Source organism: Sceloporus undulatus, chromosome 5 (genome assembly GCF_019175285.1).
Source record: "Sceloporus undulatus isolate JIND9_A2432 ecotype Alabama chromosome 5, SceUnd_v1.1, whole genome shotgun sequence".
NCBI classification, from domain to species: Eukaryota; Metazoa; Chordata; class Lepidosauria; order Squamata; family Phrynosomatidae; genus Sceloporus; species Sceloporus undulatus.
The window spans coordinates 79,027,231-79,054,219 of record NC_056526.1 but is presented as its reverse complement, the minus strand read 5'-3'; the positions used below and the strand labels follow the sequence as shown (position 1 = coordinate 79,054,219).

Genomic DNA, 26,989 nt, shown 5'->3' with positions numbered 1-26,989 from the left:
ATATTCGCCCAGATCAGGCTACAAGATGATAATTCTTAAGGAAAAGAATAGTCTACATATTCTGAAAAACAAATGTGACTGCAGAACTACTTTGAGAATGGGAGTATACAGATTCTTAGAGAATATACACCAAAACATATCTGTGTATTTGTGTGTGTATTCATGTGATCTGAGTGATCTGATCATTGGTCAACAGTAGTTGTACGACTGAGACTCACTGACTGATTTATCATTGCCTTTCCCTTTACATAGTATATTAGGTGTCATTTTCTTTATGACAGTCCCTCACTGTTAAGGAGCATATGTTAGTCCTACATTCAGTGTATATATGTACCTTACTGGGCAAATGGAATTGAAAATTAAAGTAGAAGAAGCTAGTCATGGTCATGCTGTGACCATGACAGGGCACTGCACATATGAATTGAGATAATCAGATTCAAATCATACTCTACATAGGCTGTTCTGTGGTGGTGAATTGTTCAAAAATCCCATTATCTTTGCCCTTCTATTATGTCCCTGAACTTGACATTATTGTGATTCATTTCACCCTCTTTTTCATACTCTGTAGAAGATCACAAAATTTATATTGTGTACAAACATAATAAAGAATAATCTTGCTAATAATAATAGTAGGCCCATTGTGTCCCTTCATTATCTCCAAACTAAAGGTGACAGTTTAGCAGTTCTAGCCCAGGCTTTGCATAGTACTGAAGAATATTTCCCCTCTTTCTAGCATTTTGTAAAATAGTGGTTACCACACATCTTTGCACTTCCTTACATGTTTGAAAGTGAATTCTTCCAGGACATAAATGCTAGAAGGAATGGAGTGGCTGAAATTTGGTACATGAAATGTTTTCCTATGACTCTGGCTTCATTCTACATTGAGATCAGGCTATTACTTGCCCAATAGAAGTGGGCCCCAAACTATAATGTTGTGGAAAGACAAAGAAGGACGGTATGAATAACTGCATTACTTGATTGAAGTATTCATGTTGTCTTTGGGAAGCAATGGAGACAAGACCAGAACCTTTCTAGCAAGTGAGTTTTTGTCAAGGAAAAACTAAATGGCAATTCAGTGGTTAACTTGAAAACCAGTCCCATAAATGAGAGAGAGAGAAAGAGAGAAGTCAAATAGCTGCAAGCCGTGAAGGCTGTACAGTGGATTGCTTTGGCTTCTAGGAGAATTGCCATGGGAATTGAAAAGCTTGCAAGAGACATAAAGTTTCATAGCATCAGAGTAAATCTAAAAAGAAAAGGTAAAAAGAGGCTTTCCTCAGCTGCAGCAAGGCCTTACTGGTTAGAGTCCACTGGAAATACGTCTGCAGAAAAAGATGTCACAAAGCTGGGGTTCCAAACTAAGTCTGGCTACATTTTGCACAGCAAGATCCTAGACTTAAGTATTTAGCATGTTAGACTAAACCAGCAGCCCTAGAAACTTAGGTGGAAGATCTGTCAGCAAAACAAAGAAATGACATTGTCGAACAAATGTAGGGAGGCTACTGGATTAGTTTCTGAACACTTAGTGAGCTCTGGGATTCAAAAGTTATTTTAGTATCTGATTACAAAGTCTCAGAATAGAAAAGGGTGATCTTTAAACAGGTAATGTGGGTATAGAAAAGAAAGACTATGATGTGGTTTTGTGTTTGTCTTGTTTTTTTGCTTCTCAAAAAAATGGAAAGTTAGGTTTCAGGATAAATGGAAAGTACTTCTTAGGAGTAGATTCAGAATCATTCCATAGCTGACAGTGCAGGTACATCAGCTGCTGAAGAATTAAGAACTGAAAAGTGCTAACAATAATTAATCATTAATCATTTTATGAAGTCACCATGTGTAGTGTGTAGAGACAGATTAGCAGTACCGTATCTTCCAGCATATAAGACCACCAGGCGTATAAGATGACCCCAAACTTTTAAGATGAAAATATAGACTTTAGCATATACTCACTGTATAAGGCTACCCTCCTCCTGAGTAGCATGGCAGCTGGCTGTGCACGTGCGTGCCAGTGTCAGCGGGCCTCCGGAGGCCCCTTAGAAGCTGGCACACGTGTGCACGGCCGGCTGCTGGCTTCCTAGGCCTCCAGAGGCCTGAGAAGCCGGTGGCCCCAGAGCATGCGCACCGGCTTCCCAGGCCTCCGGAGGCCTGAGAAGCTGGTGGCCCCAAGAGCGTGCACGCCTGGCCGCGGGGCTGCCAGGCTCAACCCAGCGTACAAGACGACCCCTGACTTTTGACCCAATTTTATTGGATCAAAATGTCATCTTGCATGCCAGAAAATACGATATGTGCATTGTACAGCATAGCAGATATTTTCAGTGGGAAACATTGTCCTAGTTGATGTTTCCAGACAAAAATGTAGGCCCTAAGGCGAAGATGCTTGTAAAAAAACAAAATGGTGGCAGAATATTGCTATCTGGCAATAAAATCTGTTGACTGTGATCCTGGCTTGCCACCCTAGTGGCTATGCTGTAGGCAAGGGTGGTAGCTAAACAGTAACTTAAATCAATATGTGTAAATGAATCATGTTCTTAAAAATAAATAGCCACCTCCTAGCCAATGGTGTCTTTTGGGGATAGGATACTCCTTTGACTTAGAATTGTTACTGGAAACATAGGCGGGTTACAGACTGCCCATTTGGGGCGGGCTGCACCTGCCCCTTTCTCCGGGGTATCGGGGCCTCAGTGTCCAGAGCGGCAGCCGCTGAGGCCCCAATCCGCCGCTTTTCAGGCTGCGGGGAAGCGGCAAAAGGCCCCTTCCCCGCAGCCTGGAAAAGGGTGTCCTTGGGGCTTCAAGCCCCAAGGACACCCCGTGGCGGTGAGGAGGAGGAGAAAGGGGCCGCTTGGCCCCTTTTTCCTTTGGTCCACTGGGTGCAGCTGGAGCTCCAAAACGGAGCTCCTTCCTGCTCCGTGCTAAGGGCGCACTAAGCGCCCTGGCGCGGAGCGAGGATGTCACGTCCGCGCCGCCCCGTAAAGAGGCGGCGCGGTTGTGATGTCCTCATGGCGGCGTCTGTGTGGAACGGCCGCCGCTGTTTTGTGCACGCAGAGCGCGCACTAGGGTTAGGGGGTGCGGAAGCACCGCCCCTTTCTAACCCTAGTACGCGCTCCGCACGTGGTTTCTGGCCCGTTTGTAACGGGCCATATATTCCTTGGCTCAACGTATGGACCTACTGACTTATAACACATACTTCAGATTTGAGGAGGGTCTTATATCTTGTTTGAGACCATATTTATTTGTAAGCATTCCCAGTCATGTGGAGGATGTCTACACGTAAGTGAAGCTGTCCTATTCACACGCTTGCTCTCCACATGAAAGGAGTGATGGAACTAGATAAATGATGAGAGTAGAGCTAGTGTCTTTTCCTCTTTGTGTGTTAATTCAGCATATCCACAGACTCTAGAAAAACACATTTTTAGCATTCTGTATTGTGGATTAGGCTTCATTTGTAGCAGAAACTTTCTTCTTCAGTATACCAATCACTCCTCCCAAGAGAAGAGAAGTGATAAATAAGCAGCCATTTGAAACAGTGAAATGAAGCCATTGTCATGTTCCTATTGGGAATTCTAAAGCTAGTAGTCAAGAGTTTCATTCAAGAAAAAATATGAGTACTGAAAAATCAATTATTGTGTGTGGGGGCAGTCATGTTCCAAGCTGAGTGTTAACTGCTGTAGTTTTGTTGCACTACTAAGCTAGAGAAGCCAGTATCTGATTCAGTGTGAGGCAGCTCCTGAGCTTTCCAGGGAATTCAGGAGAGTCCTTTAAGATTTATCACCCTCTCACAAATCAGTCAGTATGCAACTAAAAGGACTATTCATATAAATATTTATTTCTGCTTCCATACAATATGTCAACATTTCTAACTTCAGAAGTTACTGTCTGGTGAAATGCTTTTAACATTCTGCTTCTGTTAACAAAGATATATACTGAAAATGACACCACTGCAGGGTTGAGTTGCTTTTTATTACTGTATTAATACTAAAGAAACAGAACAAAAAACAAACATGTGGCTATAGGTGAAGTGAATTTCTTGAAAGCTTTAGATAATTTGTTAGTCCAGCTGCAGGTTTTGATAGCTACTCAGCCACATCCAAGCTGTTTTAAACTGCACTTTCCTCTTTCTCATGAAAGGAAGCAACTAGATAAATCTGACCGTTCCTAAATACTATAAAAAAAGCTTGATGACACAGATTTGTTTGACTAGCTCTAATACTCAGAAGAAGAATACTTCTCATGGAAAGAGATGGTTCTGACAGTTATTCTTACGCTATTGTTAAGTAAACATCTCAACTATATAACATTTTTTTGTTACTGAAAGCTGACTCACACCCAGTGACAACGAATGGGTCCCATGTCATGTGTGCCATATACATCCTCTAGTTTTATTATTGAATTTAAAGAAGCATTTAACTGCTGGGCCTTGGATTAACCACACAACTAGCATAAAATCCATCAATTACCTCTGAACACCATCACTACTGCTATGTTGTTTTTGTTGTCGTTGTTATTGTTTGAGTTTCAAAATGAGGTTTTGTGCTATCAATGATTTGGATTCTCTCCAAAAATTGAGGTGCCAGTGAAGTGTCATCATATAACATGTCATGTTCCAAGTAGTGTCACTTTTTTACTACTGCTGTTGTGATCCTACTTATGGTAATTTTGTTCAGATGTTTTGCCAGTCTGGTTGTTGTTGTTGTTAATATAACCACACTGAACCCTTGGGGTCCCCTAGGGTTTGGTGTCAAGAGCCCCACCTCCATGGAAATAAAATTCCATAGATGTTCAGGTCTATTTTTGGAATACTTTCAAATTATTGATGTTCGGATTTATGGGTAAAGAAAATCTGTGGATATGGAGGACCTACAGTATTATTGTATCTCACTGTTTCTCCAAAATTGGGGTCACAGTGGGCGGCTAATATATGGCCATGATACCTATTACAGTACAAGTTGATATTTATGATATTTAGGTTATCCCTGGGCCTCAAAAGGAAAAAGCATAGTTATCTACAATGTTCTGTTCCAAAGAGAAAGACTTTATTGCTTTCTTTGCACAGGAGGGCCTAGCATTTAGCCTGGGTGGACAGGATCAAGACGTTCTAGATTACAGTTCTGATTGCTTACAGCAAACCTCTATTGATTCCTTATGCTATATTTTTAAAATAGTTTAGGTTTTCTGTGATCTCCATGTGAAGTTCCTTTGCTCCACAGAAGGCACTTTAAAGTACATTCATTAAGACAGACATTTAAATCTAAAACTACCAAGTTGGATTAAAAATGGATCAAAATATATTATCAAAGCTGCTTCAGTTATGGAGAAAAATGTGTACAACTTTCATGAATAAAAATATTTTGTTTTCCCAAAAGGTTATCTGTCAATTTAGTTTTTGGTGGGCATGCTAGAGGCTGTTGTACAATTTGAGAAACATTGTTGATCAACACTGACACTATTTAATTGCATGCTTCCCTTTGGAGAGCATGTATGGAGTGATTTCATTTTTAATGTATATTTTTAATGTAATAAAATTACATATGAACCATGGTTTTAATGGCGTCTTAAAGAAGCAGATATAGACACATATACATACATTTTTAGAACCATTAAAACAAATATACTGACAACACCCAGAATACGAGATCTTGCATATTAAAAGGATACCCAGAACTGTCCAAATTAGGGGTATGAAGAATATTTGCAGATTTTTTTTTCTTCCACAGTGAAAAAAGGTATTGATGTTCTTGACACATTAAGACCTACAAAATGTTTCTGGCATATGCAAACACTTCATGCCTGATATACACAATGCACGCACGCACGCGCACACACACACACATACACACACACTTAACATACATAGTTATTGTGAAGGTTGGTGTTCACCCTCCACGCCTGCACAGTGACCAAAGTCCCTCAAAAATTCATGGTTTAGAGAGATAGCCCCTATGGTTTGTGGAAAGCATGGATGAATCAGAGAAACATCTAGTTAGGCCCCATGGCCAGACACAGTTCAATTACATTATCTGCCAAGACCCAAAAGATTCCTATAGAAGATGACCCCAGTCTTTATCCAGCATAACCAGATGCTACTACAATCCCACCCTCTCTCCACCAGCCAAGGAATGCCTGTTTGGGTCTGTGAGAGAGAGCTTTCATAGCAGAAGTGATTGGGGAGTCATAGGAGAGTTCCACCTGCAGAACTCTTGCATTACATTGCGCAGTGTAAGTTCTCAGCCTGAGAGACTTTTGTGTACTTTCTTGTACAGCAATATGCCTGTGACGGTGGGGGCAAATATTTCATTTGTATAGAAATTATATTTGCAAAAAACACAATTCTATGAAAAAAAGGGGGGAGCACACTTTTTCTTAAAATGCTTCCCCTCTACAAATTAAATCTTCACCACCAGAAATCATGTTAAAAAGTCCAAAGACTCTTATAATCCTATCTAGTAGGTGGGGAATGGGGAATTAATAATCTTATGTAGGAAGAAATAAGCAAAACATTCTGGGTTGGCCATAATAAAGAAGCAACCCAAGAGGTCAGTGAAAAGATGTGTAATTTGAAAGCACATTAAGGCTCCCTTGCCAAGAGCTATGTTACCTCTCAGCTTGTTCAGTACTGTTTGCTTCTTTTGAAGGTGAATGTCTTGTACATACTGTTTCTATTTTAATTATACAAATTACTTCCATTTGCATTCTTCATAGTCCGTCAGTCCTATTTAGTCAGTAAAATATTTCAGAAAGATTATCTTCTTCCCAAAGTGCATAAAATCATTTCAAAAAACCAGCAACAGATACTATTATCATGTACTGTAGGCTATGATCTTTCCGGACATTATGATTTCTGATTGAAAGTTTATGATGACAACCATGACACTTTTCTTTCTGGCAGTCATGTTCAATTTCTGATTATAGAGATTCATGGATGGAACAAATACTGTACCCATTACATTCTAATAGAAGAGAATGTAATACTGAACATGCTCTGAGAATTTGTATATTTAGGCACATGTTAAAGTTTATCTGTTTTGGTAAGCCTTCCCAAATTAATTGAGGCTTAACATCTTTTTGTCATGTATAATATACATGTTTTGTACAGTATCTTGATTTTATGTATTGTTCTGAATTGTTATTCTTACATGCCTTCAAGATGACTCCAACTTATGGGAACCCAATATTGAATTTGCTTCCAAGATTTAATCAGATAAGGTTTACCATTGCCTTCCCCCTAGACTGAGACAATGTGACTTGATGAACATCACCTAGTAGTGATGGCTTAGTGGTGGATTCCATCTGGTCACTTGGAGTCCTGGGCCAACCCTGAAACTACTGAAAACTGACACAAAAAGTTTGTGTATCTCCAGCCTTCCTTTTTCCTTCTCCCAGTTGCAGTGCTGCTGAAAAAACAAAAACAAACACTCTAGCTTGACAGAAGACAAGGAGAAAAAGTGGGTCTGGGAGCTTAAAACATTTGGTAAAATGGAGCTTCTTTATCAGAGGCTTTGTTAACTGCCATTTTTTCCCCAATCTTGAATTTCCCCACATTCAACCTCTGTTGGATGACATTTAGTTCATGTATTACAAGAGAAGGGAAGGAGGTCTCTCTACTTTCTCTGTGTCATGCACCTTTCATTTTCCTCCTGGTTTACCTTTTTTCCTTTTCTAAGCTGAAAAGCTTCAAATGCTCTAACCTTTGTTCATTGGGGAATTCCTTCTTCCCTTTGATCATCAGGTTGCAATTTTTGCACCTTACCTATTTCAGTATTCTTACTTAATACACTGGATATGGAAAGAATTCCTAGGCTGGTCATACTGTAATATAGAGGCATTATGATATTTGAAATTTTATTTCCTTTTCCTTAATGATACACAGCATGGAATTTTCCTCTTTCTCCTTTGTTTAGAAGCTGGCTCCAAATTTTCATTGAGCTGTATACCACAATCTTAAGATCCTTTGTTTTTGCCCTTATGGTTGTATATCATCAAACCTCAATAACTCTTCAATACAGATATTTCACTATTTTATTTGGCTGTGTTGCATGCCATTTTTATATTGTATGCATGACATTCGATTTATGATTATATATATTTTCATTTCTCTATTTTTCATAGTTGTTATAAATTTCACATTTTTGTTGTTTTGGTTGATTTTTAGCTGTCTTGAATGTGCAGAGATTGGAATGTTTTCCAGAAAAAAACAATATCTCATTGACATGGTAAGACAAAAGGTGTAGTTGTCTCACCATGTGAGAATAGCAAGTGTGCATTTAGCACTGTGCAAAGAAATGAAGGAAATTTCTGAATTTATTTGGAAAACAAGCCCACATTGCCATGTGAATGCTCATGCCACAAGGACTACAATTTTTTCTTCATATCCAAAACATGTGAATTAATTTAATTAACTGCTTGTATAATTCCCTATGAAGTTGCCCTTTGCTCTTAGCTTGAAAACAGACTTGACTAAATACCTTGTAGTTTCTTAGAAACTTATATAATTTAAATAGTGTCTATTTTTTTTAATTTGGTTGAATAAGGCTATTATTCAGTAAAAATATATTTCATGAGTAGTACTGTGAAAAAGAAACCTAAAGCTTGGGCTGCCTTTGGTGCCCAGCCAAAATAACTCAAAATTCATGTCAGCATCTGTCTGTCCCAAGAACAAGGGATGTTCCTCTGATGTCATAGTCATCTCTGAAGCCGGTTGCAAGTGGCTGGATGAGGCTTCACTCTTTTCACCTTATACTGGGCTTGTCTCTGCCATATTGGCTTTTAGAAGTATTTCGAGTGCTTCCATGCAGGTCTAGGCTGCAAGGAAAAGACGTCCTCTCAGCTCCAAGCTAGAGAATCAAATGCTGTATTTGTCTCTCTTGTGCTAGATCTGACAGAACTTGGAACATAAGATTTGAAAATTATTTTGATAATGTTAAACATTAGAAATTGCTAAATTTATTCATTACCATTGAAAATATTTGATTTGTTGATTTAAAAATTGTGATTGAGAACATTAGATAGTACATTCCATGAGATTTGCAGACACTAGTATGGAAGTTGTCATTGTTGACTCTAGAGGCACATTTTGTTATTATCTCCTTTTAAGGTTGCCTTCCTTTAACATAATCTTTCCTCACAGACTACAAGGTTCATAATATGATTGTTGCCCAGAAATAGTGGGAGTCCAATACATATGGTACCTGTCAAATTGAGAAAGGCTGTCCAAAAGCAAAGGATCTCATCTCACAACCTATTCATTTTGTCACTTCCCTTAACCTATTCTCCTTCCTTTCCACCTCCATGGACACTTTCTTTTTAATTACCTTGTTTGTTCAAAGTTAATAAGAAATAATGTATTTCAGTTAGGAGATAGTGACACATCACAAGTGCAGCAACAAGAAAATAATTATAAGAATAGTCAGTGAATCGATGGTGAAGAATTCTTAATCAGAAATGAAAGTCTGAGCATATACAGAACATGTTTTTCTGCACAACTGTATTACTGCATTCTTCTGCCTTCCTACTCCCAATCAAGAACTATTATTTGTAAAGATCAGATGTAGTAAAATACATATTCTGCATGCAGGAACCAGGCATTCTAGACTTAGAAGTGAAAGAGACTGTGCCTTTGTGCCAGCTTGTGGACAGTATCAGCATGCAGGGTTTAGCCATCCCTTGCTCTGATGCTTCCCCCAAGCCAATGTCACTCCGCCTGCCCAACCACATGGCGGGAAGTTTTGCGGTGCTCCAGGGGCATGGCATTTATACACCAAATACCACAGGAGTCCTGCAAAGCTGTGACAGTGGCTGAAAAGCAGACTTTTTGTCAGCTCAAAAAGGAGGGGCATTTTGCTGCTTCTACTGTCAAGCCCACCCCTTCAGGGCTGTCTATTTCAACCTTAAATCTATACTTCTAAAGTCTAAGAGACCAGGCATCTGAAATGTCTACTATTCCAGTATCCACCTTAACCTTATTTCCATATATTAAAGAGGATGAGTAGGAAGGATTGGAGGGATGGAGAGTGAGACGACGGGGAGAAGGAAATAGAATGGGTGAAGAAAGTACAGTATTTGACTTAATTATCCAAATGTATAGTACTGTGTGGACAAAATTAAGATTATAAAGAGTTTCATTGCCATGCACTCCAAATAATATTACACAAGATTGCATAATATTATACAATAATATACAACAGAAAGAAGTCTGGACTTTAATGTTAGATATTAGAAGTTACTGAAGAGAATCACAATATATGCCTGATCACCCAGAAAGATTCTAAGCACTTTCCTTCCATACATGGCCATGAAAGAGACAGTTGCCACTTCCCATCCCAACCACATTCTATTCTTAGACCTTCTATCTATCTATCTATCTATCTATCTATCTATCTATCTATCTATCTATCTATCTACTCTTCCTCCCCACTCTTGTTGTTGTATCTTCTCCTGCTCCTTCTCCTTTCTGTTGCTCAGACTTGGGCTCCATAGGGTTCTTTTCCTTGCCTGCTTTACAACAAGTACATATGATAAATTTCATCCAATCCTGATGTTTCTTTTCTTGAGGCATCAGGCCTTCCTTTTCTATTGAATCTTATCAAGGAGAGGCACCCACCCTAACAAATTCTAATGAATTCTAATGAACTAATTAACTTCAGTATATACAGTATTTAACTTTAACAATACTTTGGCAATCTAGCAATTTGGGCAAAACCACTAGAAAAAACTAGGAAATAACTTTCCATGTTACTTGATTAGTTCATTCTAAGCTCTGCATCTTGGGATGAGATGTCTCTTTGGTAGTCCTTTGAGGCCAAGCATGAAAGAGCAACCCTACTTCACGTTTCAAAGGCCCATTACAAACGGGCATGGGTCCGTACTAGGGTTAGGAAGAGGCATCACTTCTTGATGCCCCTAACCCTAGTACGGACTGAGTCCGTACAAAATGGCGGCGCCCTATGCACACGGGCACCGCCATGACTATGTCATGATCGCGCCGCCTCTAAACGGGGCAGCGCAGTTGTGACCTAGTGGGGCCGCACGAGGGCACCTAGGGCTCCCTTTCTGCAGCCCCGTAAGGAGCTCCGTTTTGGAGCTCCTTCCAGCTTTGCGTCGCTGGGCACAGCCTTTACATGGCGGTGCCAGCGACGCAGAGGAGAAAGGGGCCAAGCGGCCCCTTTCTCCTCCTCCCCACTGCCACCAGGTGTCCCAAGGACACCCCTTTCCAGGCCGTGGGGAAGCGGCCTTTTGCAGCTTCCCCGCGGCCTGGAAAGTGGCGGATCCGGGCCTCGGAGGCTGCCGTTGTTGCAGCTGAGGCCCCAATCCGGCGGGGAAAGGGCCGGTTAAAGGTCGCCCCAAATGGGCGGTCTGTATCGCGCCACAGAAGAGCTAGGTCTCTAATAGATGTACTCACCACATCTAAACATTGTTATGGAGCCTTGCATAAGAAACAAAACTCCTCTTTAATCAAGCTAAGTTCTGGAGTTGAGGACAAATCTAAAGTTAATATGTTCCAGTTGATCACTTCCATTTGATTATAAATTCACAAATAGCAGAAGAATAAATAACAGATAGTGCTTCTGACTACATTTGACTAATGGTATTGCCACTGTGGTATCCTGTGGTTTTTTTTCTTCATCTCAGGTTCTCTTGCTTTTCCAATTCCTTATATTTTATCTGCATAGCTGTTTTATGACTCACTAAAATCATTGAGATATCTGACATTAGAACAAGCAGTTCCACAGTTGTAGAGCATCTATCTTCTGATGAAATTATAGATTAAGAGAAATATGATATGATGAACTGTGAAAGTATTTCACATGTTTTCTTTACAACTGGGTGTAAAGAATCCCCCCTCTAGTCACATTTGATAATATTACTAGGGGGTAGATATTGGATTCAGGGCCAGCCAGTTTCACACTACTTATTATGCTCTACAGCATCAAAATGATATATTTATAATGCATCAATAAAAACAAGGTTTATCAAATAACCTTTTAAATTGAGGTGTTTGGGCAGTCTTTAAAACAGATGCCCAGATGTTAATAGCCCAATAGAGCTCTATTGCGTTTTTGTTACATTGAGCAACAGAATTTTCTTTCTCTGTATTTTGTTGATGATCCTCTGTATGACACCAGGTGGTTACTGATGGTGACATACACCATAAATAAATGTTTATGAATAAATAAAATGTCAGGATGTTAATATAATCTTTGTTATTGTTGCTGTTGTTGTTGTTCACCTCCAAGTCATTTCTGACTTATAGCAATGCTAAGGTGAACCTATCATGGTGTTTTCTGCGGCTGAAAGTATTTGACTCACCCATGGTCACCGAGTAGGTTTCCATAGCCAAGCCAGGAATCGAATCTCCCTGATCTCCAGAGTCATACTAGCTTATTGCACAGGCCTTGGAATGGGCCTGTCGTGTTACAAAAGGGGGTGTGATGGGAACGGGAGGTGGCATAGAATGCGTCTTACCACACAGGAGAATGCTTCTAAACCGTTCCTGAAAATCACCCCCTTTGGGACGCATCCGGAACATGATGGGAACTTCTGGCGGTGACAGTGGCATACTCCTGTGCGGTAAGATGCGTTCTATGCCGCCTCCCATTCCATCACTCTCCCTTTTGTAACGCAACAGGCTTGTTCCAGGGGCCTGTGCGATAAACACCATAGTCCAACACTCAAACCACTACACTTCACTGGGTATTTGATACAATTTAAATATGACTAAATCGTAAAAGTGTCATGAAACTCCTTCAATTTCATTCATATTTGAGTTTAGCAGGGCAAACTACCTCTCCCCATTCCAAAACATGACAAATGGCAGTTTTATTCCAAGCCTTGTTATACATTACATTCAAATGCCTTATGTCTCAGTAACTTGACAGAGTCCAATCTGTTTCACCACTGCTGTATTCCATCCCCCTCCAAATTCCACACCCATCAGCTTCACAGATATTTTCCCCACACTCCCACACAACTGTCACTATGTAAACAAAAAGGAAGAGAGGAATTATAGACACCGCCACTCCTGGAGGGGGTGCTTGGGCAGGTAAGCAGGTGGGAGAGAAAGAGATCTAGATGCTAATGAGTGAAAGGAAGTCCTTGACTTCTTCTCAGTCATTCTCTGAAGCTGTGCAATTCTTTTATTAAATTTGCACTGAGACCGCAATTCTACTGAATATACTGAACAGCTCTGAAATATGAATAATAGTAAAGGATAATATTACCCACCTTTGATGTGAGTTCCCTATGTACAAATACCTTGTGACATGACTCATTTTGTATAATATAGGATATCTAGTAAAAGAGACACTTTAAAGCCACCTACGCATGTTCTAGCAAGCCTGTGGAAATTGCTTCAATTAAATACTTTGATTTTTAATAAAAATGTTTCTAGTAGGTTAGAGGAACAGCTATAATATCCCTTGTGGTCCCAAAATCTCCAATTTATGTGTTTTTGGTTTTGAAAACAAACTCATGTTTGTAAAACTCTGTGCTTGTTTAGTAAAGATATGTTGGAATTATTACTATGAGTGGAATTTTGCCCAATGTAAAGTCACTTCTTTAGGATAATGTCATCTTAGAAGCAACATTCAGTACATCACATAACTGAATTTTGAAGATTTTAATATTTAAAAAAATAATAGAACAGGGTGTTCAGATTTAAAACAAATTAAGAAGGCTTCTGGAGACAATTTTGTTCTTTGCTGTTAGCAAGGTTTTTCCACATACACACATGAATTGATAATGTTTTACCATTTACAGAATGAATCTAATAAGTGAATAAAGCATATGAATAAAGAATAGACACTTGACACAAATACAGACCCTGTCTTCCTTTCATGGAACGGATTTAGATTCATAGTGTAGATGTTGTGAAATACTGTTAGGTTAGATGTTCTAGGTTTTAGTTTTTCGTGGGTTTTTGGGGCTATGTGGCCATGTTCTAGCAGAGTTTGTTCTTGATGTTTCACCTGCATCTGTGGCTGGCATCTTCAGAGAATGCTAGCATGGAAGGGAGTTGTGTGTGTGTGTATCTACACACACACACATTCATATATACTGTGTCACCTGGGTAGGGAGGAGTGGTTTAGTGTCTGCTTAATTGGTGATCATTGTCTGCTGGGAAAACTCCTCTGACCTTGGTGGGTTTTCATTTGCTTTTGCTGAGTCCCAATTTTGCTATTTTTCAAGATTGGTAGCCAAATTTTGTTCACTTTAAGGGTTTCTTCTTTCCTGTTGAAGTTGTTTGTGGATTTCAATGGCTTCTGTGTGCATTCTGATCTGATAATTGTTGGTATAGTCTAGAATTTCAGTGTTTTCAAACAGCATTTTATACCCAGCATGGTTTATAACGTATTCTGCTACTGCTGATTTTTCTGGCTGACCCATTCTGCAGTATCTCTCACTGTCCTTGATTCGTGTTTGAACACTGCATTTAACATGGAAATCATTCATACCTACCCAGGGTCATACAGTGTATATATATAACCAACTTCCTTCCATGCCAGCACTCTCTGAAGATGCCAGCCACATGAAAGCCTTCAACTTCACGTTCTAGGTTTTCCTGGGAGAATTCTCATGAAAATCCAACTTTAACTGCAGATCAATTGCATGGTGATCACACACCACTGTACACATATCCTTTAGAAGTTTTATTCTCAGTTGCAGATATGGAGAACATCTGGCTTTCTGGATGCTGCTGGATTGCAATAATGTGAAGCATAACTAGAAGAGCCAGTGATAGGTGTTGCAGTTGAATAGCATGTTCCTGATCGCTGCCAAAATGTCTGTGATATTCTCTGTAGAAACTTTTTTTCCTGAATCAAACTTTTTCACTTTCCATTTCACTTTCTGTTATCACATATAATTAAAGTCATCATCAAAAACTCTACTGCCAATGATGAAAAGCCTTTTAAAAATAATTCAGTATTTTTAAATGATTTCTATACTGTCAGTATAGCATGACTTTGGTAGCATCATAATTTCAGCCTATGGCTCAATAAATTGTTAACTTGATAGGTACAAAACAAGAGGTTAGAAAATATTATTCTTGCAGACTTCATCAAATGAAGTTTGTTTTGTCAACCTGTTGTCTTGAAAATCTTTATTTGGAAATTGATTTAACTTAGCATACTGTGTATGTTCCAGAGATAGTCTAATGTACAGTAGGTCCTTGGTATATGCGGGGGATCCATTCTGGACCCCCCCCCCCCCCCCCTACCAAAAACCCTGTATGCTCAAGTCACATTGTCCCCAATGATGGTGGCGGCGAGGAGCCAGAGCAGCAGCGCCAGCCCAGAGGCCTTCAAGGCCTCCAGCTCCACCACCCAGCTTCATGGAAGCTCGTGTGATAAAGTCCTTAGTTTAAGGACAACCCTACGTAGAGGTTCTTATTGTAATCTAGAAGCATAGCTAAGATTACTGAAACTAGGCTGTTTCCATCTATATTGGTTTATTGTTGACTTATCAGATGCAGTTGGTAAAAGACACTATGGCCCAAAACAGACAGGCCAGAAGGGCCGCTTTGGGGGCGTAGCTTTGACACAACGCATGCCCCAAACACTGCCAAAAGCTGCACTGAGCCCACCCCAACCCAGAAGAGCCAGGCCAAAAAGGAGCAGGAACAATTGCTCCTTTCGAGCAGATGGTTAAGGACTGCAGTGGTGGCCCGGATTGGGACTGGCCAGGTGCACTTACCACAGTCACACATCGATCAGGCAGGAGTGGCCTCCAACCCCTCCTTTTGTCCCATTTGGTTGAGGCCTGTGATGCTCTTTCACCTCTAGTGACAAAAGTGGAGCAACAAGCATCTCTGAACTACAGTGCTGATTATTTTAGGAACTGAACTTTCCCCAGAACAGGTTGAGCACTCCTCCAACTTTAGCTTGCTTGATTTTGATTTATTTGTTCTCACCCAGTTTGTATCCACATACAAATAAGGTTTTACTTTTACAACCCCAACACAAACTTAAAATTTCATAGTATTCTGTGAAAGAACTCCATTTTAATTAAAAGACTTCCAGTCCATATAGTTATTAGATGTAGATCTGTCCACAAATTCCAATCCATTGGCAGAGGTATAACATAGATTATGGGGCAGCCATTACCTACAGATATAAACAGAAGAACTGTTACACATGTAACAAAGGAATCACCAAGTTTCTGACTTCAAGAGAGCTGATTTTTGGAATGCATTGACATTTGAAGATTAATAATCCAAATGTTTTACTTGCTTATATCATCTCATAAAGCCCTTTGAAGGTTTTTTGTGTCCAGAGCCACAATTTGCATCATTTTATATCCTTTTATTCTCTGATCACACCCCACCCACCACTATGTAAATGCTCAGATATTTATGCTGTTTATCTCTCCATCAGTGCATCAGGAGATATTGGCTGAAATCTATGAATGCTCATGCTGAAATAAATTAATCTTAAAAGTGCTGCTAGATTCCTTCACCCACTCCACTGCTTTTTAGATCCTTATTACAAATGCCTGAATAATTCTTGAAAGTCTTGCAGTTATGAGTCCATATGAAATTTGCTGGAAATTCAGTGTTAACTAGTTTAGTATTTTTCAGCAAAATGTATATATATAGAACTGCCTTGATTCAACAACAGTTCCTCTGAAAAACCTATTGTGTACTGCATTAATATGAATATGAGTCAACCAGTCACTGAATATGATCTTTTTATGATACTATAAAACTGAACACAAAGAAAGAAAGAAGACAAGTGGAATTTAATGAACTAGCCTCTAGTTAATTGCTTTAAAATGAGAAGAATCATTGGAATGTGTATGATATGCACGACTGGCACACAAACAGTTTCCAATATGGAATTGTGCCCAACTATCCTAGTATTTGCCCAATGTATTCATAAAATAAGACACAGTTTGCAAGAGACTAGTGTTCACTTTCTTCTGTATATCGGGACTGAGCAACTATAAAAAGACAAGGGGCTGCATGAGACCTTGGAGAGCTCCACATTCCACTACAAAACAAATAAACAAATCCTTATTTCCCACAATGCCCAATACCACTTTTAGGGGGTGTGGGATGCATTTTCATAACATTTTATGCCCAGGAGAAGGTTGAGGTTTTTGTTTTTTTTTACAAGGTGTAATAACAGTGGGCCCAGGGTTTCATTCCAGGATTCCTCATCAATACCAAAACCCATTGATGCTTAATTCCTATTACATATAGTGTTGTATTAAAATGATGTCCCTTATATAAAATGACAAAATCAAAGCATTTGGTTTTGAGGAAAAAATATTTTCAAGTCATGAAAGGTTGTGAATGCAGGGGTCATGGGGGAAATGGATGTGTTTTTTTTTTTTTAAAAAAAATGGCACTTCACACCACAAAAATGGCTTTGGGGGCAGTGACCCTCTGTTGCATTGCCTTATGCACTTGGTTTCCATGGTTCGGTATATGAAATGTGCATTAATCCAAAAATCTTCTTAATTTATGCATGATTTGATCATAATCATATTGCATCTTTCATCTGTGGTCTTTAATGCTGCAGAAACATTTAGCAATCCTCACATATTAACAGAATGGATTATCATTTCTATATAATCATAATTGGGTTTTGGGACAATGGTGGCAATGACTCATCTGAAACGACTGAAGTATTACAATAATGCAATTGTTGAAAACTAAGATGATATAAAACTGGATATACTGTAGTTCTTGCCTTGAACTGTAATTGTAAAAGGAAGGAAAGAACCTTTTGGATTCATTAAAAGCAGTAAAGATTTTGATATGGATTAGGAACTAAAACAGTGCACACCAGATTTAGATATCAATAATTAGTAGAATAAATTATCTTCTGTTGAAGGTAAACCTTGCTGCAGACACAGTTATTCATTCTCTGAAGGATTACAGTCATAGATAGCTTGATAGATAGGTTACAATCATAGATATCACTGCTCCTGAATGCCCACCAGATGGCTGTTTTGGCCAGGGATGTCTTTCTTGAGCTTTGATTGGGACACCAGCTGTGCTCCTTTCTGAAGAACAGAAAACATTGTCATATGATTGATTCCATCAAGATTAGATCATTTCAGCCTTTTCATCATATGGCTGTGCCTAAAGAGTGAAAACACAATTGGTGGAAGATCCTGTGGCAAATATACCTTTAAGTACATTTGGTATATTGAGACCATATCCCATTGTACAGATCTAGTCCAAGGTGCTCATTCTTATCTGTAAAACTCTAAATGACTTGAACCCAAGATTCCTGGAAGACTGCTGTTTCCCATATAAACCTGACAGTATGTTACAATGATCCCATGAGGCCCTTCTTTTTATGTTTATGAGTGAGAATGCAAGACAGGACTTTTTCTGTGACAGCACCCATTTTATCAGATTCCCATTGACAGAACTAAAATTAGCCCAATCTATTACCTCTTTCTCTTCAGTTTGACTCTCAGTGGTTTTTCATTACATATTTGTGTTTGACATCTTTTGGATAGCTTGTATTTTAAATGTCTGCCTCTAATTCTGGGTAAAACATTTAAACTTGATTTTTAGTAATTTATAAAATCAGTTTTCAGTTACACTGGGAATCCCTTTTAGGATAGAATGGTAGCTTAAAACGTTCCTATAAATAATGAATATAATTCCTACTCAATATTCAAAATGCAGCAAAACCTTATGCTGACAACATCTGACCAAACTTGCTAAGTACTTTCTGGATAAAGGTCAGATCCTGTCCTGTACATTTAAAAATTGTAGAAAGGATAAGGATAAATGAGTAATTTTGTTTTGTTTTGTTTTGTTTAGAAATGTTGGATGAAATATTCCTTGCTTGAATTATGCAAAATTGAGGTTTTTACTTGTTAAATCTATTTTTAGAGAAAGTACTATATGAATGAGGTTCACTTCCACGGTACAATCTTGGTACTGACAATCAAATGACAAAGAGAGATACTATCTATTGGGCAATTGTATTGGTACCATAAGGTATCTAACAATTATGTGTCCATGTGTGTATTGTATTCTATTTTAAAATCAAGGTAATGGTTGAACCAATTGAGTCCAGTCAATATGAAATATGGATGTGGACCATTCTTCCTCAGTGTTGTTATTTTATACGTATTATTTTCCACTGTAGAAGTGCAGATCAAACGGGGGAAAAAAGATTCTTATCTGCCTTTTCTTGGATCTTTTGCTCAAAATATACAAAACTTAGATGTATTAAATGCTAAATGAAGACTTGCCTTTGCTCTCATAATGAATCATGAATGGAAGAAATATAAGTAGCATTTCACTATTAATGTCAGATGTTATGTACCTGTTAATGTCCATGTAATTTTTCAGTGTGAACACTGAGTTTACAGAGGAGAGCCAGGTAACCTAACATTATACCTCACATTATTGATTTCAAAACCTAACAACCTTTCGATTGTCAGGTACCCTGAACTGTGATGATGGCTTAATACCATAAGGAGTTTTAAAATGTAGAAAGATGGTCAAAAATAGGACAAAGAAGAGGAAGGTGGCACTGTGGGAGGGGCGATTCAAATAATGTTTTCTTGCTAAATGTACATACATGAAACAGGGAAATATCACAATAATCAACCCGGTTTTTTGCCTTCAGCCTGTCTGAGGCCATGTGGGTTGGAGTCTGACCACTAGTCGGAAAGGAAAAGACTGTTTGCAAGAGTTCTGGGGTGTGTTTTCCTGGAAAAGGTGAGAGGCTGAAAGCAGAACTCTGTCAAAGAAACTTTGTGCCTTGTATGAGAACATCCATATAAAGAGCCGTTGTTAAGCTGTTGGTGGCAATTGTTCATTTATCTAGCAAACGGGTCGGATTTCTTTGGAAAAGAAAAAAACAAATTCTAATTTTCATGCTCTGCTTGAAATGAGTGGATGAATCCTGTTTTGTATTTTCCTTCCTAGTACTGTATTTGGTATTTCATAATTTTTATTCTATCAAAAGTAAATATTTTAACTATTGGGGAACATGAAAAATGTAAAGGAAATATTGCTTTAGTATTTGGAATTCACTTGGCATGACACATCTTTTGTTAAAGTATATTCCATGGATTGGAAACATTTACAGATTTTTTTAAAATTGCCATTTTGTCCCCAAATTATTCGTTACAGAGTTTTCTAATACCCATGTGTGTTTGTTTCTGCTTTGTGTATTACACTTATTAGCATTGTCATTTTCATTATCATCCTTATCGTTGTTGTCATTATAGTCACTAGAGGGTATTTTTGCCAGAGTCCACAAGTTATAGAATAATTATTTAGTAGAGCATTGTTTTTATAGATTGATTTTTGTTTACTGTAAAATTAATCTTGCTAATTGAAAATAATTATTAATTTCAGTTCATGAAATCAATATTCAGTTATATTGATCACAAATACCTGTTTAGTGATGGTATCACTAGAGGGCAGCATTTATTAATTTAGTGTGCTGAATAATCAGAATTGACCTCACATCTTAAAAGCAGGAAAAAATCCTGTAGCATCTGAAATGTATTATGCTGTGTCCAAATATTTCTGCATCATAGAGTGTCCTTTTACGTTATCTGATCAATGTATATAGTTTTTATTTAAGAAAGAAACACATGAAGGAGAAACACTTATATTCTGTGCCATTGGAGTGTGTGGTGGCTGTGGGGTGTGTAAATAGTTAAAGCTATTCTGAACTACCCTTTGAAAAGTTATAAATTGAATGTTGATTCATTTGTTCTTATTGGCTTACAGGTCTCCTGACAAATGCAACAACAGAGAAGCCTTGTAGGAGTTTTTAGGCTCTGTGTGGGCTACATTCCCTAGTCGAGTTTCACTGCTGTGGATCATCATCCATTATATGTCATCGGTTCAACTGTCTACTTCTCTGTGTTTCATCAAAGACAGCATAATTCTACATTCTGAGCTAAAGTCTGTTCTACCATACTAAAGAGCACTGGACTAAGCAATCAAGATGTAAGAGAAATGCTTGGGCATTAGCAATACAAAATTAAAAACAAACACATTCACAGTTAACGTCTCATCTGCGTTATGTGCCACTACTGGACTTGATCTGTGGTGATGTTTTAATCTGAAGAGTCAACTCCACTAGAGAGTACTCATCCCAATCAGCCTTAGAGAAGACTGTTTTGTCTATGGGAGGACACTGAGGTGCAGAGGACAATTTCTTCTCATGCCCTAGACTGCCTGAATTGCTTTTATTTTCTTATGTTTCAGTATATACAATAGACCAAAGAGCAAAATTTATTTTAAAGTGGACACAATGTTACTGTTAACAAGGTTATTTGAGTCCAGCAGTATGGGGACCACCATGCACGAAATCCGCTCACCCAGTGCTGCAACATCACTGTCCAGCAAATGTCTTTATGGAACACTGCAGAAAAAGTTGGAACTGCTCTTGGAGAAAAGTACACTACAAAACACAAGGGAACTAGGAGAGACAACAACCATTCTTCAGCAAGAAAACAGAACTTTGACTGAAAACAACACAAACTGTCTACGTACCACCTCTACTCCTCTGTGCTTAGATTGACTTCTTGTACTAAAATCATTTTGAGTTTAACCAGTTCGACATGCCTCTTCTATGGTTCCATTATTTTTTTGATCGTTAAAAGTTGGATAATACAGTATTTGCAAAGAGCATGTTTGGTCATCTGTGGCCTATGTCTCATCTGACCCACCATTTAGCACCAGAAAGCAAACCCAAGGGGGGGAGAGTAACACTTGTTTGAAAGAGATCATTAAATGTATTTTGAAAAGCCTAAAGTTATATATTTAACAGTTTTTATATGTTGTATATTTGTAGAAAATCCTATTTAACAATTAACGTGGTAACTCTGACAGTCATGACACAAATGGTTCAGAGTTGAGTTGTTGTTTTTATTACTTCAGTTGTCTCTGAAGTGACTGGTGTAATTTGCTTTCTTCCATTGGGACATTCTGGATGTAAAGCATGACCAGAGAGGACTCTGTAGAAAAAGCAAAGAATAATGTTGTTTATATTACATAAATGCATTCAACCATTGCACTGTTGGAAGGCTTTCTCTCTCTCTCCCTCTCTTTCTCCAACTATTTTTGTTCTTTTTCTTCTTCTTTTTCTCTGAGGGGTGGTAGATTTTATATACCGGTAAAACAATATACACTCTGTTAATTATTTACTTTCCATATTGAATTCTGTTCTTCTTCCTCTCCTTTCCCCTCATTCTGAATTTGGTATAAAGGTAAGCTTACTCCTTGATCAACATGTAGGTGGCTATATGTTTTGTTTTGTTTTAAGACCTCATACATTAGAAAGCCCTCTTGCTCAATATAATACGGTAGTGAAAAGTTAAAGATGAGTTCTGCATAAGAAACAAGAAAAGGGAAAATGTTAGATCAGGAACCTCCAGTGTGGGACCCCTTTTGCATACAAGTCTGGCTGATAGTGATATGAGACCAACAAATGGGCTTTTCTTCTTCCCCTCGAAAATATTTGCCAATATTAAACTTTTTCCCAATGTCCACTGTAGTATACTACCTAAATACTCCAGTTAACTTTTAGTATTATGCTAGTTCTATGCTACTAAAGAAAAATATATAGGGTTTGTTCAAGCAACCATAGATGAGAAGTATGAAAAGGAAGTTCATTTATTTAAGACCTATCCCAATTTTCAGGATTATTTTAATGCACAGGTTGAGGAAACCATGAATTATAGGTGACAGTGTCTATGAATAAAACATTTGCGTAGATGATCTTATTTCATCATAAGATATTTGATCAGTGTCCAAGTAGCAATTAAAGCCCAGCCACTTGAAAAGTATTATGAACTGCCTGCAGTATAAATGACCAATGTCTGATTTAAGGTGTCATGCAATAAATGATGGAAGATACTTCACCTGTATTATAAGAATTGGAAAGCCAGATCCCTCACTCCACTGAGTTTTTCTCTTTTGTTATGGTTTTATTTTATTTTACTGAAGGGAGTGTAGTAGCCTTATTTAGTAAATACTGAAAAAAAATCAAAATGTTTCAACATTTTTGTTGCTTTACAGTATTCAGTTTTGTGTTGGTTCAGCTAAATTATGAAAAAAATAAAGAAAATCCTTTTATAAGTGAGACTTGTTCACTGTTCTTGACATAAGGCAAGTACTTCTTGGAAGGAGGGAGGGAATGAGGAGAGAAAGGTTCTGTGGATGTGAATGACTCAAAATTACACACACAATGACTATGCTCAGGAGTATTTCAGTGTTGTGCACAGATTTAGAGTGAAGCCATTTCCTTTTAACGACTCCCAAAATTCAAGCATATTTCAAAAATGTGCACTGATGTCTGTTTTTCTACAGTTCAAACTGATAAACTAGTTCACAGAAAGGCAGTTTGTGTCCCTCTAAATGTTGTTTGGCTTTACATCCCATCATGTAACATCACTGATAATCCAACAACCTGTATAGGGTCACATATTTTCCTTCCCTGAATAGTGGTATACGTTCTGATGGGATTAACAATTATGCACACTTATACATAAGTTTATAAGTTACTCATTTCCAAGTTCCATAGTTTTCAGTGAGTTACCCAAGTATTACTAAATTTGGATCTTGGTCAGTGATTATTAAAATGGCAGGGATCATAAAGTGTATGCAATTAAGGAAGTTTACAGAGGTAGTGTTTTCCATTCCTTCATCCCCATTTTGATGTCATCTGTGCACACGCTCCAAATCTTACAAGAGGCACAGGGTTCTCCTGAACAATTTAGGATGGTCAGGAATACCTAATGACCAGTTTTTGGGGAGGACAAGTACAAGTGCAAGGAGGACATTTCCCATACTTGCATATATTACTTATATATATCACACATTACTTATTTAAAAAGTTGCAACTTTTTTGTTGGGGGGGGGGGGGAGGATGGAGTAATTGCTGACTTCACTTTTATTCTTAGAAAATAAAATGTTAGCAAAGCTGGGCCCTGCACAGGAAGTTAGCACTAGATTTAAAAGATAAAACCATTGGAATAATTTGCATCCTCATAAGAAATGGTGGGTCAGAATTATATGCATATATATCTGGGAGTTGAACATGTAGAGGTTTCATCTAACATGTCTCTGATTGGCTTGCTATAAACTTTGTTAACCTTACCCATTGAACACAGGCTTATTTTATACATTATACCAGCTTGGTTTTGCTGAATTTTTTCATTGAGCTATAGTGAGCTTTACCTTGGTACAGCCAGATATTTCTTGCACTTATGATATTTTATCACTTGGATGGTAAGGCTATTTCCCCAAAGGTATGAGGGTGCAAGAGAATACTGTCTTTATTCTCAGATTTGCATTTAAATAACATTGGTGATTCTCCCTCTATATTTGCTGTATTCTGGATTCCAAAGAAAAGAAAATCCACAATAACCAAGTTAAGAAGCTATCCAATGTGCTCTAATTAGAGATGAATTTCAGCCTAGTTTTATATGACAGCAGCCTCAGGCAAGTTCCAAAAGCACAGCTCCTTCCAAATCATCCTTCCAAAATGTGCAATTTTGAATGAGCAGCCAGTCCTTGCTTGGCTATATAAATTGAAATGTGTTTCTCTGTAGTGTTTAAAAGAAAATAGTTTTTGTTTCCTATATACATTAAAGCACCTATTTTCTTTTCAAGAATATATCCCTTTTATACTTTACCTTTATAAGTGCACTGTCAAAGACAGATACCTTTTAAAAAGACTCCAAAAACACTGCTGCACATACCTCTTTTTTTGCTTAGCAGATTAGCATCTAATCTGCACTAGTGCCCTTGAAATGATTGTGTTATTTAAGAAAAAGAAATGATATAGTTATAATAAAAATAAATGCAAGGCAGCCTAGCACAATGTCACTGAAACATGGGGAATACAAAAATTGTGCTGGATAATACCCCAATCGGTCTTAAGTGTAGCAATGTGTTTCGGCAACACCCAACAAAATGCCCTGAAAATTCCATACAGGACAATTTCTAAACCAGTTGAAATGTTTACAATCATGTTGAATGTTTAATTGTTAAGACTTTAATACAATACCTCTAGTCTTAAGTCTACGTTTGTCTGTGTGTCTATGTGCCTTCAAGTTGCCTGTTAACTTATGGCAACCCCATGAATTTAATAGGGTTTTCTTAGGCAAGGGATATCCAGATGTGGTTTTGCCAGTTCCTTTCTCTGAAATCTAGCCTACAGCTCCTGGTATGCATATTTCAATCATACAAGTACTAACCAGGACTGTTCCTGCTTAGCTTCCAAGTTTAGACAGGATTTTTAGCACATTTTGGCTTTACTCAGCAGTAATATTAGTAATGAGTGTGCCTGGGCTCATTTTCTCAATCTCCAGCAAATACAAACTATAATGTCTTGTCTCGATTTTGGCTCCCAATGTAGCCAAGATTATTGCCCTTGCTTTAGTAATTGTATCCCAATGACTTTTCCTTGTTGTCCATCTATCTGATACCTCATCTGAGGAAAGCATGTGAGCATTTTCAGAGCTCCCTGGAATTCCTAATTTTCTATATGGGAACCAAAAGAAAATGTAGGTCAGTTTATAAACACTATAAGTAATCCACATCTAAACATAATCTTTTATTGGAACCAGAATGAAAAGACGGAATAGGGCAGGCATTGTCTAATGGTAGTAGTATCATATGTGGTGAATTATCTCTGGTTTTTGGCAGTAAGTACAGAGATACCATTAAACCACACCACTTCCACATCCCATATGATAAATAGATAGTAGAAGAGAAAGCTACTCAGCTAGGTTTGATTTTATGAGCAGCTAGATTAAGCTCAAATTCGGCCTTAAAATTAAAAATATATACATGAAATGTCTTGTTTCAAACAGAATCATGTTACTATCGCTTTCCCCTCCTGGTTTCTTTTGTAGAAAAATACAGAGAATATATGTTAGAAAATAAAATATGTTATTTTGATCAGCTGCAATCTAGAACAACAGCCTTTCTTCATCTACCATGATCATCTTCTGGGCTTTCCCAAGCTTTGCTGATTTTTTTCAAGAGGGTAACTTTGGTTATTGGACAAGAAGTCATTCTTCCTCAGACTGTCTCCCTGCCATATTTAGTCTTATGTATGTGATTATTGTTTAGAAAAATCTTGTCTGTTTATTCTGGTTCTCTCCATTTGTGAAACTTTCTCATAGCAGCATCAGCATCAAGAGGAGGACTTTTTAAGTAGAGTGATGATGGTGAAAATCACTCTCTGATGGACCATCTATTAACCTCTCAGGACATTGTATTCAATGCTGTATTCAGTAATGAAACTAGATTATATGGTTGTTTGGAATTCTCTATTAAAATTCCCATGCTAGTCATGCTGGTATTCCAAGTTTACAGATGAACAGAAATGAAATACTTTCTCCAGAAGTCCAGAAATTTTATTGTTGTTGTAATAATAATAATAATAATAATAATAATAATCCAGTGTGCTCATGTCATAGGTGAGTGCATTATACACAGTGTTGCTTCTTCTGGCGCTATCCGCTGGAAGAAACAATGGAGTGTGTGCCCATGGCATGTGCGCGCCGCCACAAGCACAAGCCCCATTACTTGTAATGGGGCTCGAGCATACATGTTTTTCGTTTTACGTGTGGGGGGTTCAGAATGGATCCCCCGCATAAAACAAGAGCGCACTGTATTTTCCTGCCTCTCCCAGGTGAATTGAGGTGGGATTGCAACCCAAGAATAACAATAAAATACAAGAATAAAACATATAATTTTCAAGCATTTAATCAGTTAAAACAGTACAGTTTATGGACTCATTTAATCATGGTGGCTTTTTCAACGTTGATTATTATTTGTTTTGTTTAGGCAAATATAAGCAATCTACAGACTTCCTAATAGCAAGCAGTTGAATAAAAGCCCAGTGAGACATAAGTGGCATTTTACACAGTCCACAGTAACAATTCCAAGTTTAGTACCTATGTATTCAACAGAGAGACTCATTTAGGCTCAGAAATCTCAAAAGTGTACCACTGTAATCTAAGATTAGATGCACATCTAAGAATTATAAAA

At 38.1% G+C, this 26,989-nt stretch overlaps 1 protein-coding gene across 4 annotated transcripts in view; it reads left to right on the top strand.

Annotated features, from left to right (window-relative positions):
• The window catches only part of TAFA5 (TAFA chemokine like family member 5), a 348,007-nt gene extending 324,934 nt beyond the window's left edge, over positions 1 to 23,073 (top strand). For 2 of the 4 annotated variants that reach the window (XM_042470726.1, XM_042470727.1), the window contains one exon: positions 20,705 to 23,072. In XM_042470726.1, coding sequence (XP_042326660.1) covers positions 20,705 to 20,713 — 9 coding nt within the window. In that variant the 3' untranslated portion in view covers positions 20,714 to 23,072. Of the gene's footprint in view, positions 1 to 19,586; positions 19,679 to 20,704 lie in introns of all 4 variants that reach the window. The other 2 variants (XR_006104287.1, XM_042470724.1) reach the window with 2 other exon arrangements.
• The last annotated feature ends 3,916 nt before the right edge of the window (positions 23,074 to 26,989 follow it).